The sequence below is a fragment of the Oncorhynchus keta genome, chromosome 35, assembly GCF_023373465.1.
Source record: "Oncorhynchus keta strain PuntledgeMale-10-30-2019 chromosome 35, Oket_V2, whole genome shotgun sequence".
Lineage (NCBI taxonomy): Eukaryota > Metazoa > Chordata > Actinopteri > Salmoniformes > Salmonidae > Oncorhynchus > Oncorhynchus keta.
The window spans coordinates 78,341,851-78,361,144 of record NC_068455.1 but is presented as its reverse complement, the minus strand read 5'-3'; the positions used below and the strand labels follow the sequence as shown (position 1 = coordinate 78,361,144).

Below are 19,294 nucleotides of genomic sequence, written 5' to 3'. Positions count from 1 at the left end.
ACGGAGAGGCAGAGTAACCCCAGCATGGTGCATCCTCTGTGGGAAAACAGACCACCAGGACTGGGCCTCCGACTCATGACTCTCTGACGACCACTGACTTGCTAACGAACATGGTGTGTGTGTGTGTGTGTGTGTGTGTGTGTGTAAAACAGTAATCTCTCCACAGTAGACTGATAAGGTGATAGCAGTCATCACTATGGATACATAACGGTGTTGTTATAGCCATCCCATCATTACCACAGACACCTGTCTTATCACCACGGCGATAACAACGCTTATCTGCACTACCTGTCTGGGTGATTATCACACTGCTTCCGTTTTAATTATCTTTACTGGCACGCAAAACACGCAAAACACAAACACACACACACACACACACACACACACACACACACACAAACAACAACAACAAAAAATAATTTCACAACACACAGACAGACGTGCAACTCCAGTCTCATTTCAGTACTTACAGTCGAGAAATCCTGTAGGATTCAAGACAGGAGAGAGATTAGGTCACAAAACAGAACAGGATGGACAGATGAGAGAGATGGGAGGGAGGGAGATGAGAGGGAGGGAGGGAGGGAGATGAGAGGGAGGGGGAGATGAGAGGGGGACGGAGAGGGAGGGGGACGGAGATGAGAGGGGGGAGGGAGATGAGAGGGAGGGAGGGAGATGAGAGGGAGGGAGATGAGAGGGAGGGAGGGAGATGAGAGGGAGGGAGATGAGAGGGAGGGAGGGAGATGAGAGGGAGGGAGAGATGAGAGGGAGGGAGATGAGAGAGGGAGATGAGAGGGAGGGAGATGAGAGGGAGGGGGAGGGAGGGAGATGAGAGGGAGGGAGATGAGAGGGAGGGGGAGGAGGGAGATGAGAGGGAGAGGGGAGGGAGGGAGATGAGAGGGAGGAAGATGAGAGGGAGGGAGGAGATGAGAGGGAGGGAGGGAAAAGGAGAGAGATGGGAGGGATGGAGGGAGGGAGATGAGTGGGAGGGAGGGAGATGAGAGGGAGGGAGATGAGAGGGAGGGAGATGAGAGGGAGGGAGATGAGAGGAGGAGGGAGAGAGAGGGAGGGAGGGAGATGAGAGGGAGGGAGGGAGATGAGAGGGAGGGAGGGAAAAGGAGAGAGATGGGAGGGATGGAGATGAGATGGGGGGAGGGAGATGAGAGGGAGGAGAGGGAGATGAGAGGGAGGGAGGGAGGGAGAGAGGAGATGAGAGGGAGGGAGGAGAGATGAGGAGAGAGGAGGGAGATGGAGGGAGGGAGGAGATGGAGGGAGGAGAGATGAGAGGGAGGGAGGGAGATGAGAGGGAGAGGGAGGAGAGATGAGAGGGAGGGAGGAGAGAGAGATGAGAGGGAGGGAGGGAGATGAGTGGGAGGGAGGGAGATGAGAGGGAGAGAGACTGTACACTGTATATATATATATATATATATATATATATATATATATATATATATATATATATATATATATATATATATATATAATATGACATTTGTAATGTCTTTACTGTTTTGAAACTTCTGTATGTGTAATGTTTACTGTTCATTTTTGTTGTTTTTCACTTTATATATTCACTTTGTATGTTGTCGACCTCACTTGCTTTGGCAATGTTAACACATGTTTCCCATGCCAATAAAGCCCTTGAATTGAATTGAGAGAGATGAGAGGGAGAGAGAGAGAGATACTTCTAGGGCTGTGTGAGGGTTGAGGTTAGGGATGGATGGATAAGGAGAGAAAGGAGAGGTATACTTACTTTTCCAGAAGTGTTAGGGCTGTGTGAGGGTTGACTCTCAGGTATTTGCAGGTGGGTCTTCCATAGTCAGCTAGATAGCTGGACCAGTCCCACTGGGTGAACAGATCTAATAACTAGAGACAGACATGTGTCATTCATAAATAACAAGTAACACCATATATTACTAAAAGTCTAACATTTAGAGAGGGCCAGAAGAAGAGGAGAAGAGAGAGAGAGAGAGAGAGGGGGCAGAAGAATAGGAGAAGAGAGAGAGAGTGAGGGCCAGAAGAATAGGAGAAGAGAGAGAGAGTGAGGGCCAGAAGAAGAGGAGAAGAGAGAGATAGGTGATATAAGAAGAGTATAGGCTGGACCAGTGACAGAAGAACAGGATCTATAACTATATTATAGATATATATTCATAAATAAAATATATATATATATATATATAATATATAATTTATAATATATTATTTTTATTATTTTAGAGGAGATTATATTTAGAGTGATCAGTATTATTTACAGATGATAAAATGGCAGAAGAATAGAGAGAGAGAGAGGATAGAAGAATAGAGAAGAGAGGAGAGTGAGGGATAGAAGATTAGGGGAGGAGATTTAGAGTTATTATTAGAAGAGGAGAGGAGGGAGAGATTATTAATAGAAGGAGGGGGGAGAGGGGATTAGTATGAAGAGATAGAAGTGAGGGGGAGAGGAGAGAGAGGAGAGGATAGAAGGAGGGGGAGAGGAGGAGAGTGATGGATAGAAGGAGGGGGAGAGAGGAGGAGAGAGATGGATAGAAGGAGGGGAAGGAGGAGAGAGTGAGATGATGGATAGAAGGAGGAGAGGAGGAGAGTGATGGATAGAAGGAGGGGAGAGGAGGAGAGTGATGGATAGCAGGAGGGGAGAGGAGGAGAGTGATGGATAGAAGGAGGGGGGAGAGGAGGAGATATGGATGGATATGAAGGAGGGGGAGAGGAGGAGAGTGATGGATAGCAGGAGGAGAGAGGAGGAGAGTGATGGATAGAAGGAGGGGGAGAGGAGGAGATTGATGGATAGCAGAAGGAGGGGGAGAGGAGAGAGTGATGGATAGCAGAGGGGAGAGGAGGAGAGGATGATGGATAGAAGGAGGGGGAGAGGAGGAGAGTGATGGATAGAAGGAGGGGGAGAGGAGAGTGATGGATAGAAGGAGGGGGAGAGGAGGAGAGTGATGAATAGAAGGAGGGGGAGAGGAGGAGAGTGATGGATAGAAGGAGGGGGAGAGGAGGAGAGTGATGGATAGAAGGAGGGGGAGAGGAGGAGAGTGATGGATAGAAGGAGGGGGAGAGGAGGAGAGTGATGGATAGAAGGAGGGGGAGAGGAGGAGAGTGATGGATAGAAGGAGGGGGAGAGGAGGAGAGTGATGGATAGAAGGAGGGGAGAGGAGGAGAGTGATGGATAGAAGGAGGGGGAGAGGAGGAGAGTGATGGATAGAAGGAGGGGGAGAGGAGGAGAGTGATGGATAGAAGGAGGGGAGAGGAGGAGAGGATGGATAGAAGGAGGGGGAGAGGAGGAGAGGATGGATAGAAGGAGGGGGGAGAGGAGGAGAGTGATGGATAGAAGGAGGGGAGAGGAGGAGAGTGATGGATAGAAGGAGGGGGAGAGGAGGAGATTGATGGATAGAAGGAGGGGGAGAGGAGGAGATTGATGGATAGAAGGAGGGGGAGAGGAGGAGAGACTGATGATAGAAGGAGGGAGAGGAGGAGGAGGATGGATAGAAGGAGGGGGAGAGGAGGAGAGTGATGATGGATAGAAGGAGGGGGAGAGGAGGAGAGGATGGATAGAAGGAGGGGGAGAGGAGGAGATTGATGGATAGAAGGAGGGGAGAGGAGGAGATTGATGGATAGAAGGAGGGGAGAGGAGGAGATTGATGATAGAAGGAGGGGAGAGGAGGAGAGTGATGGATAGAAGGAGGGGGAGGAGGAGAGTGATGGATAGAAGGAGGGGAGAGGAGGAGAGTGATGGATAGAAGGAGGGGGAGAGGAGGAGAGTGATGGATAGAAGGAGGGGGAGGAGAGGTGAAGAGTGATGGATAGAAGGAGGGGAGAGGTGAGAGATTGATGGATAGAAGGAGGGGGAGAGGAGGAGAAGGATGGATAGAAGGATGGATAGGGAGAGGAGGAGAGTGATGGATAGAAGGAGGGGGAGGAGGAGATTGATGGATAGAAGGAGGGGAGAGGAGGAGAGTGATGGATAGAAGGAGGGGAGGAGGAGAGAGATGGATAGAAGGAGGGGAGAGGAGGAGAGTGATGGATAGAAGGAGGGGAGAGGAGGAGAGTGATGGATAGAAGGAGGGGAGAGGAGGAGAGTGATGGATAGAAGGAGGGAAGGAGTGATGGATAGAAGGAGGGAGAGGAGGAGAGTGATGGATAGAAGGAGGGGAGAGGAGAGGTGATGGATAGAAGGAGGGGAGAGGATGGAGATGGATAGAAGGAGGGGAGAGGAGGAGAGTGATGGATAGAAGGAGGGGAGAGGAGGAGATGGATGATGAGGGGGAGAAGGAGGGGAGGAAGAGGAGAGGAGGAGAGTGATGGATAGAAGGAGGGGAGAGGAGGAGAGGATGGATAGAAGGAGGGGGAGAGGAGGAGATTGATGGATAGAAGGAGGGGAGAGGAGGAGAGTGATGGATAGAAGGGGGGGAGGAGGAGAGTGATGGATAGAAGGAGGGGGAGAGGAGGAGAGTGATGGATAGAAGGAGGGGGAGAGGAGGAGATTGATGGATAGAATGGATAGAAGGGAGAGGAGAGAATGGATAGAAGGAGGGGGAGAGGAGGAGATTGATGGATAGAAGGAGGGGAGAGGAGGAGAGTGATGGATAGAAGGAGGGGGAGAGGTGGAGAGTGATGGATAGAAGGAGGGGGAGAGGTGGAGAGTGATGGATAGAAGGAGGGGGAGAGGTGTATGACATTATCACAGGCTGACTACACCGCTCACGCACGTTGCAAAATACATTTAGAAATCTATATTATTGCACCCACACTGCTTGCGCGCGCGCCAACGAGTATCTGCGTCGCCAAGGGCTAAAATAAAAGTCAGTTCTATTTCTGACGCAGATCGTGCTGCATGTCCTGCCTCTCCCATCTCCTCATTGGTTTATATAAGCAGGTGCCATCTATAATCAAGCTATAATATAAAGTCAAGAGAAGAAAAGGCTTGGAAGGAGGAGAGATGACTAGAAACGATTCAGAAACGATTCAGTTGACCGTTTTATGTGTGGATGAATTGTCGGAGTAGAGGACCTTGTGCATTTCAGGTAAAATAACAACTCAATGTTTAAAGGTAAATAATAAAATATATCACAGGACAAATTAGCTAGCAAGTGCAAGCTAACTAGCTAGCTAAATAGGACAAATTAGCTAGCAATAGCAAGATAACTAGCTAGCTAAATTGCCATAAATGCTTAATGCTTTTCGAACCTGTCCCCAAATGAGTGTAATTGGTTCAGAGTTTGTTGTGATATTTTAACCTGCGTGTCGTGATCGCGTTTGGTGTGGGGGGACAAAATACCTTTATGCACGATGGCGCACAGCCGGTTTGGGTTCCGTGTTACTGGGCCCGTTTTTCTTCTGATAGAACCATTGGCCTGATAGAACCAACCAACCCAGCCACTGAGCCACCAACCCACCGAGTCAGCCACCAACCCAACCACTGAGCCAACTACACCACTGAGTCACCCACCCACTGAGCCACCCACCCACTGAGCCACCAACCCACTGAGCCACCCACCCACTGAGCCACCTACCCACTGAGCCACCTACCCACTGAGTCACCCACCCACTGAGTCCACCCACCTAGCCACTGAGCCACCCACCAACCCAACCACTGAGCCACCTACCCACTGAGCCACCTACCCACTGAGCCACCCACCCACTGAGCCACCCACCCACTGAGCCACCCACCCACTGAGCCACCCACCCACTGAGCCACCCACCCACTGAGCCACCCACCCACTGAGCCACCCACCCACTGAGCCACCCACCCACTGAGCCACCTACCCACTGAGCCACCCACCCACTGAGCCACCCACCCACTGAGCCACCCACCCACTGAGTCACCGACCCACTGAGCCACCCACCCACTGAGCCACCCACCCACTGAGTCACCAACCCACTGAGCCACCTAGCCACTGAGCCACCCACCCACTGAGTCACCCACCCACTGAGTCACCTACCCACTGAGTCACCTACCCACTGAGCCACCCACCCACTGAGCCACCCACCCACTGAGCCACCTACCCACTGAGTCACCAACCCACTGAGCCACCAACCCACTGAGTCACCAACCCACTGAGCCACCAACCCAGTCACCAACACACACACTATTTTCCTGACTATTGATCACTTTTGTTTCTGTGGCCTACATTAATCGAGTGACTAATTCTGGCCTAGTGGGTAGCCTAGTGGTTAGAGTGTTGGACTAGTAACTGAAAGGTTGCAAGTTCAAATCCCCAAACTGACAAGGTACAAATCTGTCGTTCTGCCCCTGAACAAGGCAGTTAACCCACTATTCCCAGGCCGTCATTGAAAATAAGAATTTGTTCTAAACTGACTTGCCTAGTTAAATAAAGGTAAAATAAAACTAAAATAAAGACATGAAGTTGGACCATTAGTTTATCTACACAATTAACATATTTTACCCTTCGGTCAAAAGATACACATTTGATTGGACACCCAATCAGACAACACAAACACAAGACCAATCCCTGACCTGGGTTTGACCCCTTTCCCTAATATGACACACGCGCGCGATTGCGTCGATAAGAAGGAAGCTTGTATCATATTGATAGACGGCATCGTGTGTTGGGGGAAGTAACTTCAAAAGCCTCCGCCGCCTCGTTACGCCACACACAGATAGGACTTCGCTCAGGTGGATTTGCATCGGAATCAGAGAGGAGATCTCTTTCTTCTCAAATCACACACTGTACATCTCAGAGGGAGAGCGAGAGAGAGCGAGAGAGAGAGAGAGAATAGAGAGAATAGAGAGGAGAGAATGGTACTGGTGGAGTACACGCGCCCCTGACCCCCAATTCACCCCCCCACACACCCTTCTGATTCACTCCACGCACAAACTGACTCCCCATCAACAAGTCGGTCTCCCCTCAGTCTTCACCTCTATATGAAAGTTCCCTCGTTCTTTCTCTCCTTCACCTCACGGTGACCTGGCACAACATCCACTTAGGAAGGCGGGAGGATAGGGGGCGAGGGAGAGACGAGAGGGGGCGAGGGAGGGAGGATAGGGGGCGAGGAGGGAGGATAGGGGCGAGGGAGGGAGGATAGGGGCGAGGGAGGACGAGAGGGGGCGAGGAGGGAGGATAGGGGCGAGGGAGGGACCCAGAGGGGGCTGAGGGAGGAGGATAGGGGGCAGGAGGAGGATAGGGGGCCAGGAGGGAGGATAGGGGGCGAGGGGAGGAGGATAGGGGCCAGGAGGACCAGAGGGGGCGAGGGAGGGACGAGAGGGGGCGAGGGAGGGACCTAGAGGGGGCGAGGGAGGGGGAGGGGCAGGAGGAGGATAGGGGCCAGGAGGACCAGGAGGGGGCGAGGGAGGACCAGAGGGGCAGGAGGAGGATAGGGGCCAGGGAGGGACCCAGAGGGGCGAGGAGGGAGGATAGGGGGCGAGGGAGGGACCCAGAGGGGGCGAGGAGAGACAGAGGGGGCAGGAGGACCAGAGGGGCCAGGGAGGACCAGAGGGGGCGAGGGAGGGACCAGAGGGGGCGAGGAGGACCCAGAGGGGCGAGGAGGACGAGAGGGGGCGAGGGAGTGGGATAGGGGGCGAGGGAGGGGAGAGATGGGGCTAGGAGGAGGAGATGGGGTGAGGGAGGAGATGGGGTGAGAGGAGGAGATGGGGTGAGAGAGGAGATGGGGTGAGAGAGGAGATGGGGTGAGGGGGAGATGGGGTGAGAGAGGAGGAGATGGGGACTGCAAAATTAGGAGGAGATGGGGTAAGGGAGGAGATGGGGCGAGGGAGGAGATGGGGTGAGAGGAGGAGATGGGGAGAGAGGAGGAGATGGGGTGAGGAGGAGATGGGGTGAGGGAGGAGATGGGGTGAGAGAGGAGGAGATGGGGAGAGGAGGAGGAGATGGGGTGAGAGAGGAGGAGATGGGGTGAGAGAGGAGATGGGGTGAGAGGAGGAGATGGGGTGAGAGAGGAGGAGATGGGGTGAGAGAGGAGGAGATGGGGAGAGAGGAGGAGATGGGGTGAGAGGAGGAGATGGGGTGAGAGAGGAGGAGATGGGGTGAGAGGAGGAGATGGGGTGAGAGGAGGAGATGGAGAGAGGAGGAGGAGATGGGGTGAGAGAGGAGGAGATGGGGTGAGAGAGGAGATGGGGTGAGAGGAGGAGATGGGGTGAGAGGAGGAGATGGGGTGAGAGGAGGAGATGGGGTGAGAGAGGAGGAGATGGGGTGAGAGAGGAGGAGATGGAGGGAGAGAGGAGGAGATGGGGTGAGAGAGGAGGAGATGGGGTGAGAGGAGGAGATGGGGTGAGAGGAGGAGATGGGGTGAGAGGAGGAGATGGGGTGAGAGAGAGGAGATGGGGTGAGAGGAGGAGATGGGGTGAGAGAGGAGGAGATGGGGTGAGAGGAGGAGATGGGGTGAGAGGAGGAGATGGGGTGAGAGAGAGGAGATGGGGTGAGAGGAGGAGATGATGGGTGAGAGAGGAGGAGATGGGGTGAGAGGAGGAGATGGGGTGAGAGGAGGAGATGGGGTGAGAGGAGGAGATGGGGTGAGAGAGGAGGAGATGGGGAGAGGAGGAGATGGGGGGAGAGGGAGGAGATGGGGTGAGGAGGAGGAGATGGGGTGAGAGAGGAGGAGATGGGGTGAGAGGAGGAGATGGGGTGAGAGAGAGGAGATGGGGTGAGAGAGGAGGAGATGGGGTGAGAGAGGAGGAGATGGGGTGAGAGAGGAGGAGATGAGAGAGGAGGAGATGGGGTGGAGGAGGATGGGGTGAGAGAGGAGGAGGGATGGTGAGGGAGAGGAGGAGATGGGGTGAGAGGGAGGAGAGATGGGGAGAGGAGGAGGAGATGGGGTGAGAGGAGGAGAGGAGATGGGGTGAGAGGAGGAGGAGATGGGGTGAGAGAGGAGGAGATGGGGTGAGAGAGGAGGAGATGGGGTGAGGGAGGAGATGGGAGGAGATGGAGGAGATGGGGAGAGAGGAGGAGATGGGGTGAGAGAGGAGGAGATGGGGAGAGAGGAGGAGATGGGGTGAGAGAGGAGGAGATGAGGGTGAGAGAGGAGGAGATGGGGTGAGGAGGAGGAGATGGGGTGAGAGAGGAGGAGATGGGGTGAGAGAGGAGGAGATGGGGTGAGGAGGGAGAGATGGGGAGAGAGGAGAGATGGGGTGAGAGAGGAGGAGATGGGGTGAGAGGAGGAGGAGATGGGGTGAGAGAGGAGGAGATGGGGTGAGAGAGGAGGAGATGGGGTGAGAGGAGGAGATGGGGTGAGAGGAGGAGGAGATGGGGTGAGAGGAGGAGATGGGGTGAGAGGAGGAGATGGGGGAGAGGAGGAGATGGGGTGAGAGGAGGAGATGGGGTGAGAGGAGGAGATGGGGTGAGAGGAGGAGATGGGGTGAGAGGAGGAGATGGGGTGAGAGGAGGAGATGGGGTGAGAGGAGGAGATGGGGTGAGAGGAGGAGATGGGGTGAGAGGAGGAGATGGGGTGAGAGAGGAGGAGATGGGGTGAGAGAGGAGGAGATGGGGTGAGAGAGGAGGAGATGGGGTGAGAGGAGGAGATGGGGTGAGAGAGGAGGAGATGGGGTGAGAGAGGAGGAGATGGGGTGAGAGGAGGAGATGGGGTGAGAGGAGGAGATGGGGTGAGAGAGGAGGAGATGGGGTGAGAGAGGAGGAGATGGGGTGAGAGAGGAGGAGATGGGGTGAGGGAGGAGGAGATGGGGTGAGAGGAGGAGATGGGGTGAGAGAGGAGGAGATGGGGTGAGAGAGGAGGAGATGGGGTGAGGGAGGAGGAGATGGGGTGAGGGAGGAGGAGATGGGGTGAGGGAGGAGGAGATGGGGTGAGAGGAGGAGATGGGGTGAGAGAGGAGGAGATGGGGAGAGAGGAGGAGATGGGGTGAGAGGAGGAGAGATGGGGTGAGAGGAGGAGATGGGGTGAGAGGAGGAGATGGGGTGAGAGAGGAGGAGATGGGGTGAGAGAGGAGGAGATGGGGTGAGAGAGGAGGAGATGGGGTGAGAGGAGGAGATGAGGAGGAGATGGGGTGAGAGAGGAGGAGATGGGGTGAGAGGAGGAGATGGGGTGAGAGAGGAGGAGATGGGGTGAGAGGAGGAGATGGGGTGAGAGGAGGAGATGGGGTGAGAGAGGAGGAGATGGGGAGAGAGGAGGAGATGGGGTGAGAGAGGAGGAGATGGGGTGAGAGAGGAGGAGATGGGGTGAGAGGAGGAGATGGGGTGAGAGAGGAGGAGATGGGGTGAGAGAGGAGGAGATGGGGTGAGAGAGAGGAGATGGGGTGAGAGAGGAGGAGATGGGGTGAGAGGAGGAGATGGGGTGAGAGAGGAGGAGATGGGGTGAGAGAGGAGGAGATGGGGGGGAGGAGGAGATGGGGTGAGAGAGAGGAGGAGATGGGATGAGGAGGAGATGGGAGAGAGGAGGAGATGGGGTGAGAGAGGAGGAGATGGGGTGAGAGAGGAGGAGATGGGGTGAGAGGAGGAGATGGGGTGAGAGGAGGAGATGGGGTGAGAGGGGGGGAGGGGGGGTGAGAGGGAGATGGGGAGAGGAGGAGATGGGGTGAGAGAGGAGGAGATGGGGTGAGAGAGGAGAGATGGGGTGAGAGGAGGAGATGGGGTGAGAGGGAGGAGATGGGGTGAGAGGGAGGAGATGGGGTGAGAGGAGGAGATGGGGTGAGAGGAGGAGATGGGGTGAGAGGAGGAGATGGGGTGAGAGAGGAGGAGATGGGGTGAGAGGAGGAGATGGGGTGAGAGAGGAGGAGATGGGGTGAGAGAGGAGGAGATGGGGTGAGAGGAGGAGATGGGGTGAGAGGAGGAGGAGATGGGGGAGAGGAGGAGATGGGGTGAGAGAGGAGGAGATGGGGTGAGAGAGGAGGAGATGGGGTGAGAGGAGGAGATGGGGTGAGATGGGGTGAGAGAGAGAGGAGATGGGGTGAGGAGGAGGAGATGGGGTGAGAGGAGGAGATGGAGGAGGAGATGGGGTGAGAGGAGGAGATGGGGTGAGAGAGGAGGAGATGGGGTGAGGGAGGAGATGAGGAGAGAGGATGGTGAGGGAGAGAGGAGGAGATGGGGTGAGGAGGAGGAGGAGATGGGGTGAGGAGAGAGATGGGGTGAGGAGATGGGGTGAGAGAGGAGGAGATGGGGTGAGAGAGGAGGAGATGGGGTGAGAGAGGAGGAGATGGGGTGAGAGAGGAGGAGATGGGGTGAGAGGAGGAGATGGGGTGAGGGAGGAGGAGATGGGGTGAGGGAGGAGGAGATGGGGTGAGAGAGGAGGAGATGGGGTGAGAGAGGAGGAGATGGGGTGAGAGAGGAGGAGATGGGGTGAGAGAGGAGGAGATGGGATGGGGTGAGATGGGGTGAGAGATGGAGGAGATGAGAGAGGAGGAGATGGGGTGAGAGAGGAGATGGGGTGAGAGAGGAGGATGGGGTGAGAGGAGGAGGAGATGGGGTGAGAGAGGAGGAGATGGGGTGAGAGAGGAGGAGATGGGGTGAGAGAGGGAGATGAGGGTGAGAGAGGAGGAGATGGGGTGAGAGAGGAGGAGATGGGGAGGAGGAGATGGGGTGAGAGGAGGAGGAGATGGGGTGGAGGAGAGATGGGGTGAGAGAGGAGGAGATGGGGTGAGAGAGGAGGAGATGGGGTGAGAGAGGAGATGAGAGATGGAGGAGATGGGGAGGAGATAGGAGATGGGAGGGGAGGAGGAGATGGGGTGAGGAGGAGGAGATGGGGTGAGAGGAGGAGATGGGGTGAGGAGAGGAGGAGATGGGAGAGGAGATGGAGGAGATGGGGTGAGAGGAGGAGATGGGGTGAGAGAGGAGGAGATGGGGTGAGAGGAGAGGAGATGGGGTGAGAGAGGAGGAGATGGGGTGAGGAGGAGGAGATGGGGTGAGAGAGAGGAGATGGGGTGAGAGAGGAGGAGATGAGGGAGAGGAGGAGATGGGGTGAGAGGAGGAGATGGGGGAGGAGAGAGGAGGAGATGGGGTGAGAGAGAGGAGATGAGGAGATGAGAGGAGGAGATGGGGTGAGAGGAGAGGAGATGGGGAGATGAGAGAGGAGAGATGGGGTGAGAGGAGGAGATGGGGTGAGAGGAGGAGAGATGGGGGTGAGAGAGGAGGAGATGGGGTGAGAGAGGAGGAGATGGGGTGAGAGAGGAGGAGATGGGGTGAGAGAGGAGGAGATGGGGTGAGAGAGGAGGAGATGGGGTGAGAGAGGAGGAGATGGGGTGAGAGGAGGAGATGGGGTGAGAGAGGAGGAGATGGGGTGAGAGAGGAGGAGATGGGGTGAGAGGAGGAGATGGGGTGAGAGAGGAGGAGATGGGGTGAGAGAGGAGGATGGGGTGAGAGGAGGAGATGGGGTGAGAGAGGAGGAGATGGGGTGAGAGGGAGGAGATGGGGTGAGAGGAGGAGATGAGAGAGAGGAGGAGATGGGGTGAGAGGAGGAGATGGGGTGAGAGAGGAGGAGATGGGGTGAGAGAGGAGGAGATGGGGTGAGAGAGGAGGAGATGGGGTGAGGAGGAGAGATGGGGTGAGAGAGATGGGGGAGATGGGGATGAGGAGGAGAGAGGAGGAGATGGGGTGAGAGAGGAGGAGAGATGGGGTGAGAGGAGGAGGAGATGGGGTGAGAGAGGGAGATGGGGGTGAGAGGAGGAGATGGGGTGAGGGAGGAGGAGATGGGGTGAGAGAGGAGATGAGGTGAGGGAGAGAGGAGGAGATGGGGTGAGAGAGGAGGAGATGGGGTGAGAGGAGGAGATGGGGTGAGGAGGAGATGGGGTGAGATGAGGAGGAGATGGGGTGAGAGGAGGAGATGGGGAGAGAGGAGGAGATGGGGTGAGAGAGGAGGAGATGGGGTGAGAGGAGGAGATGGGGGAGAGGAGAGAGATGGGGTGAGAGGAGGAGATGGGGTGAGGAGAGGAGAGAGATGGGGTGAGAGAGGAGATGGGGTGAGAGAGGAGGAGATGGGGTGAGAGAGGAGGAGATGGGGTGAGAGGAGGAGATGGGGTGAGAGGAGGAGATGGGGTGAGAGAGAGAGAGATGGGGAGAGGAGGAGAGATGGGGTGAGAGGGAGGAGATGGGGAGGAGAGAGAGGAGATGGGGTGAGAGAGGAGAGATGGGGTGAGAGGAGGAGATGGGGTGAGAGGAGGAGATGGGGTGAGAGGAGGAGGAGATGGGGTGAGAGGAGGAGATGGGGTGAGAGGAGGAGATGGGGTGAGAGAGGAGATGGGGAGAGAGGAGGAGATGGGGTGAGGAGGAGGAGATGGGGTGAGAGAGGAGGAGATGGGGTGAGAGAGGAGATGGGGAGGAGGAGGAGATGGGGTGAGAGGAGGAGATGGGGTGAGAGGAGGAGATGGGGTGAGAGAGGAGGAGATGGGGTGAGAGGAGGAGATGGGGTGAGAGGAGGAGGAGATGGGGTGAGAGAGAGAGGAGATGGGGTGAGAGAGGAGGAGATGGGGTGAGAGGAGGAGATGGGGTGAGAGGAGGAGATGGGTGAGGAGGAGGAGATGGGGTGAGAGGAGGAGATGGGGTGAGAGGAGGAGATGGGGTGGAGGAGAGATGGGGTGAGAGAGGAGGAGATGGGGTGAGATGGAGGAGGAGGAGATGGGGGTGAGGAGGAGAGATGGGGTGAGAGAGGAGGAGATGGGGTGAGAGAGGAGGAGATGGGGTGAGAGAGGAGGAGATGGGGTGAGAGAGGAGGAGATGGGGTGAGAGAGGAGGAGATGGGGTGAGAGGAGGAGATGGGGTGAGAGGAGGAGATGGGGTGAGAGAGGAGGAGATGGGGGGGTGAGAGAGGAGGAGATGGGGTGAGAGAGGAGGAGATGGGGTGAGAGAGGAGGAGATGGGGTGAGAGAGGAGGAGATGGGGTGAGAGAGGAGGAGATGGGGTGAGAGGAGGAGATGGGGTGAGAGAGGAGGAGATGGGGTGAGAGGAGGAGATGGGGTGAGAGAGGAGGAGATGGGGTGAGAGAGGAGGAGATGGGGTGAGAGAGGAGGAGATGGGGTGAGAGAGGAGGAGATGGGGTGAGAGAGGAGGAGATGGGGTGAGAGAGGAGGAGATGGGGTGAGAGAGGAGGAGATGGGGTGAGAGAGGAGGAGATGGGGTGATGGGAGATGGGGTGAGAGGAGGAGATGGGGGAGATGAGAGGAGGAGATGGGGTGAGGAGGAGGAGATGGGGTGAGAGGAGGAGATGGGGTGAGAGAGAGGAGATGGGGTGGAGAGGAGGAGATGGGGTGAGAGAGGAGGAGATGGGGTGAGAGAGGAGGAGATGGGGTGAGAGGAGGAGATGGGGATGAGAGAGAGGAGGAGATGGGGTGAGAGAGGGAGATGGGGTGAGAGAGGAGGAGATGGGGTGAGAGAGGAGGAGATGGGGTGAGAGGAGAGATGGGGTGAGAGAGAGGAGATGGGGTGAGAGAGGAGGAGATGGGGTGAGAGAGATGGGGTGAGAGAGAGGAGATGGGGTGAGAGAGGAGGAGATGGGGTGAGAGGAGGAGATGGGGTGAGAGAGAGGAGATGGGGTGAGGAGAGGAGATGGGGTGAGAGAGGAGGAGATGGGGTGAGAGAGGAGGAGAGGGGTGAGAGAGAGGAGATGGGGTGAGAGAGGAGGAGATGGGGAGAGAGGAGGAGATGGGGTGAGAGAGGAGGAGATGGGGTGGGGTGAGAGAGGAGGAGATGGGGAGAGAGGAGATGGGGTGAGAGAGAGGAGATGGGGTGAGAGAGGAGGAGATGGGGTGAGAGGAGGAGATGGGGTGAGAGGAGATGGGGTGAGAGAGGAGGAGATGGGGTGAGAGAGGAGGAGATGAGATGGGGGAGAGAGGAGGAGATGGGGTGAGAGAGGAGGAGATGGGGTGAGAGAGGAGGAGATGGGGTGAGAGAGGAGGAGATGGGGTGAGAGAGGAGGAGATGGGGTGAGAGAGGAGGAGATGGGGTGAGAGAGGAGGAGATGGGGTGAGAGGAGGAGATGGGGTGAGAGAGGAGGAGATGGGGTGAGAGGAGGAGATGGGGTGAGAGAGGAGGAGATGGGGTGAGAGAGGAGGAGATGGGGTGAGAGAGGAGGAGATGGGGGGGAGAGGAGGAGATGGGGTGAGAGGAGGAGATGGGGAGAGAGGGAGGAGATGGGGTGAGAGAGAGGAGATGGGGTGAGAGAGGAGGAGATGGGGTGAGAGAGGAGGAGATGGGGTGAGAGAGGAGGAGATGGGGTGAGAGAGGAGGAGATGGGGTGAGAGGAGGAGATGGGGTGAGAGAGGAGGAGATGGGGTGAGAGAGAGAGGATGGGGTGAGAGAGGAGGAGATGGGGTGAGAGAGGAGGAGATGGGGTGAGAGGAGGAGAGATGGGGTGAGAGGAGGAGATGGGGTGAGAGGAGGAGATGGGAGAGAGGGGAGATGGGGTGAGAGGAGGAGATGGGGTGAGAGGAGGAGATGGGGTGAGAGGAGGAGGAGATGAGGAGAGAGGAGGAGATGGGGTGAGAGAGGAGGAGATGGGGTGAGAGAGGAGGAGATGGGGTGAGAGGAGGAGATGGGGTGAGAGAGAGGAGGAGATGGGGTGAGAGAGGAGGAGATGGGGTGAGAGAGGAGGAGATGGGAGTGAGAGAGGAGGAGATGGGGTGAGAGGAGGAGATGGGGAGAGAGGAGGAGATGGGGTGAGAGGAGGAGATGGGGTGAGAGGAGGAGATGGGGTGAGAGAGGAGGAGATGGGGTGAGAGGAGGAGATGGGGTGAGAGGAGGAGATGGGGTGAGAGAGGAGGAGATGGGGTGAGAGAGGAGGAGATGGGGTGAGAGAGGAGGAGATGGGGTGAGAGAGGAGGAGATGGGGTGAGAGAGGAGGAGATGGGGTGAGAGGAGGAGATGGGGTGAGAGGAGGAGATGGGGTGAGAGAGAGAGAGGAGATGGGGTGAGAGAGGAGGAGATGGGGTGAGAGGAGGAGATGGGGTGAGAGAGGAGGAGATGGGGTGAGAGGAGGAGATGGGGTGAGAGAGGAGGAGACAGATGGGGTGAGAGGAGGAGATGGGGTGAGAGAGGAGGAGATGGGGTGAGAGGAGGAGATGGGGTGAGAGAGGAGGAGATGGGGTGAGAGAGGAGGAGATGGGGTGAGAGGAGGAGATGGGGTGAGAGAGGAGGAGATGGGGTGAGAGAGGAGGAGATGGGGTGAGAGGAGGAGAGATGGGGTGAGAGGAGGAGATGGGGTGAGAGGAGGAGATGGGGTGAGAGGAGGAGATGGGGTGAGAGGAGGAGATGGGGAGATGAGAGAGAGGAGGAGATGGGGTGAGAGAGGAGGAGATGGGGTGAGAGGAGGAGATGGGGTGAGAGAGGAGGAGATGGGGTGAGAGGAGGAGATGGGGTGATGGAGGAGATGGGAGAGGAGGAGATGGGGTGAGAGAGGAGGAGATGGGGAGGAGGATGGGGAGACAGAGGAGGAGGAGATGGGGTGAGAGAGGAGGGGGTGAGAGAGGAGGAGATGGGGTGAGAGAGGAGGAGATGGGGTGAGAGAGGAGGAGATGGGGTGAGAGAGGAGGAGATGGGGTGAGAGGAGGAGGAGATGGGGTGAGAGAGATGGGGTGAGAGAGGAGGAGATGGGGTGAGAGAGGAGGAGATGGGGTGAGAGAGGAGGAGATGGGGTGAGAGAGGAGGAGATGGGGTGAGAGAGGAGGAGATGGGGTGAGAGAGAGGAGGAGATGGGGTGAGAGAGGAGGAGAGATGGGGTGAGAGAGGAGGAGATGGGGTGAGAGGAGGAGATGGGGTGAGAGAGGAGATGGGGTGAGAGAGGAGGAGATGGGGTGAGAGAGGAGGAGATGGGGTGAGAGAGGAGGAGATGGGGTGAGAGAGGAGGAGATGGGGTGAGAGAGGAGGAGATGGGGTGAGAGAGGAGGAGATGGGGTGAGAGAGGAGGAGATGGGGTGAGAGAGGAGGAGATGGGGTGAGAGAGGAGGAGATGGGGTGAGAGAGGAGGAGATGGGGTGAGAGAGGAGGAGATGGGGTGAGAGAGAGGAGATGGGGTGAGAGAGGAGGAGATGGGGTGAGAGAGGAGGAGATGGGGAAAGAGAGGAGGAGATGGGGTGAGAGAGGAGGAGATGGGGTGAGAGAGGAGGAGATGGGGTGAGAGAGGAGGAGATGGGGTGAGAGAGGGAGGAGATGGGGTGAGAGGGAGGAGATGGGGTGAGAGAGGAGGAGATGGGGAGAGGAGGAGAGAGGAGGAGGAGAGATGGGGTGAGAGAGGAGGAGATGGGGTGAGAGAGGAGGAGATGGGGTGAGAGAGGAGGGGATGGGGTGAGAGAGGAGGAGAGGGGGTGAGAGGGGAGGAGGTGGGGTGAGAGAGGGGGAGATGGGGTGAGAGGAGATGGGGTGAGAGAGGAGGAGATGGGGTGAGGAGGAGGAGATGGGGTGAGAGGAGGAGATGGGGTGAGAGGGAGGAGATGGGGTGAGAGGAGAGGAGATGGTGAGAGGGAGGAGATGGGGTGAGGAGGAGAGATGGGGTGAGAGGGAGGAGATGGGGTGAGAGGAGGAGATGGGGTGAGAGAGGAGGAGATGGGGTGAGAGGAGGAGATGGGGTGAGAGGAGGAGATGGGGTGAGAGGAGGAGATGGGGTGAGAGAGGAGGAGATGGGGTGAGAGAGGAGGAGATGGGGGGAGAGAGGAGAGATGGGGTGAGAGGGAGGAGATGGGGTGAGAGGAGGAGATGAGATGGGGTGAGAGGAGGAGAGATGGGGTGAGAGAGGAGGAGATGGGGTGAGAGAGGAGGAGATGGGGTGAGAGGAGGAGATGGGGATGGGAGATGGGGTGAGAGGAGGAGATGGGGTGAGAGAGGAGGAGATGGGGTGAGAGGAGGAGATGGGGTGAGAGGAGGAGATGGGGTGAGAGAGGAGGAGATGGGGTGAGAGGAGGAGGAGATGGGGTGAGAGAGGAGGAGATGGGGTGAGAGAGGAGGAGATGGGGAGAGAGGAGGAGATGGGGTGAGAGAGGAGGAGATGGGGTGAGAGAGGAGGAGATGGGGAGAGAGGAGGAGATGGGGTGAGAGAGGAGGAGATGGGGTGAGAGGAGGAGATGGGGTGAGAGGAGATGGGAGAGAGGAGGAGATGGGGTGAGAGAGGAGGAGATGGGGTGAGAGAGGAGGAGATGGGGTGAGAGAGAGGAGATGGGGTGAGAGAGAGGAGGGATGGGGTGAGAGGAGGAGATGGGGTGAGAGAGGAGGAGATGGGGTGAGAGAGGAGGAGATGGGGTGAGAGAGGAGGAGATGGGGTGAGAGAGGAGGAGATGGGGTGAGAGAGGAGGAGATGGGGTGAGAGAGGAGGAGATGGGGTGAGAGAGGAGGAGATGGGGTGAGAGAGGAGGAGATGGGGTGAGAGAGGAGGAGATGGGGGTGAGAGAGGAGGAGATGGGGTGAGAGAGGAGGAGATGGGGTGAGAGAGGAGGAGATGGGGTGAGAGAGGAGGAGATGGGGTGAGAGAGAGGAGATGGGGTGAGAGAGGAGGAGATGGGGTGAGAGAGGAGGAGATGGGGTGAGAGAGGAGGAGATGGGGGGGAGAGAGGAGGAGATGGGGTGAGAGAGGAGGAGATGGGGTGAGAGAGGAGGAGATGGGGTGAGAGAGGAGGAGATGGGGTGAGAGAGGAGGAGAAAGATAGAAACCTCCTTCCTTCCCCTCTCTATGATATAGAAACCTCCTTCCTTCCCCCTCTCTATGATATAGAAACCTCCTTCCTTCCCCCTCTCTATGATATAGAAACCTCCTTCCTTCCCCCTCTCTATGATATAGAAACCTCCTTCCTTCCCCTCTATGATATAGAAACCTCCTTCCTTCCCCCTCTCTATGATATAGAAACCTCCTTCCTTCCCCTCTCTATGATATAGAAACCTCCTTCCTTCCCCTCTCTATGATATAGAAACCTCCTTCCTTCCCCCTCTCTATGATATAGAAACCTCCTTCCTTCCCCCTCTCTATGATATAGAAACCTCCTTCCTTCCCCCTCTCTATGATATAGAAACCTCCTTCCTTCCCCCTCTCTATGATATAGAAACCTCCTTCCTTCCCCTCTCTATGATATAGAAACCTCCTTCCTTCCCCCCTCTCTATGATATAGAAACCTCCTTCCTTCCCCTCTCTATGATATAGAAACCTCCTTCCTTCCCCCTCTCTATGATATAGAAACCTCCTTCCTTCCCCTCTCTATGATATAGAAACCTCCTTCCTTCCCCCTCTCTATGATATAGAAACCTCCTTCCTTCCCCCTCTCTATGACATAGAAACCTCCTTCCTTCCCCCTCTCTATGATATAGAAACCTCCTTCCTTCCCCCTCTCTATGACATAGAAACCTCCTTCCTTCCCCCTCTCTATGACATAGAAACCTCCTTCCTTCCCCCTCTCTATGATATAGAAACCTCC

The 19,294-nt window shown here is 56.6% G+C and overlaps 1 protein-coding gene across 1 annotated transcript in view; it reads right to left on the bottom strand.

Moving 5' to 3' along the window:
- Window positions 1-19,294, bottom strand: part of LOC118380285 (exocyst complex component 6B-like) — a 74,994-nt gene that overhangs the window by 1,661 nt on the left and 54,039 nt on the right. The window contains exon 7 of the mRNA XM_052497958.1: window positions 1,751-1,863. Coding sequence (XP_052353918.1) covers window positions 1,751-1,863 — 113 coding nt within the window. The remainder of the gene's footprint in view (window positions 1-1,750; window positions 1,864-19,294) is intronic.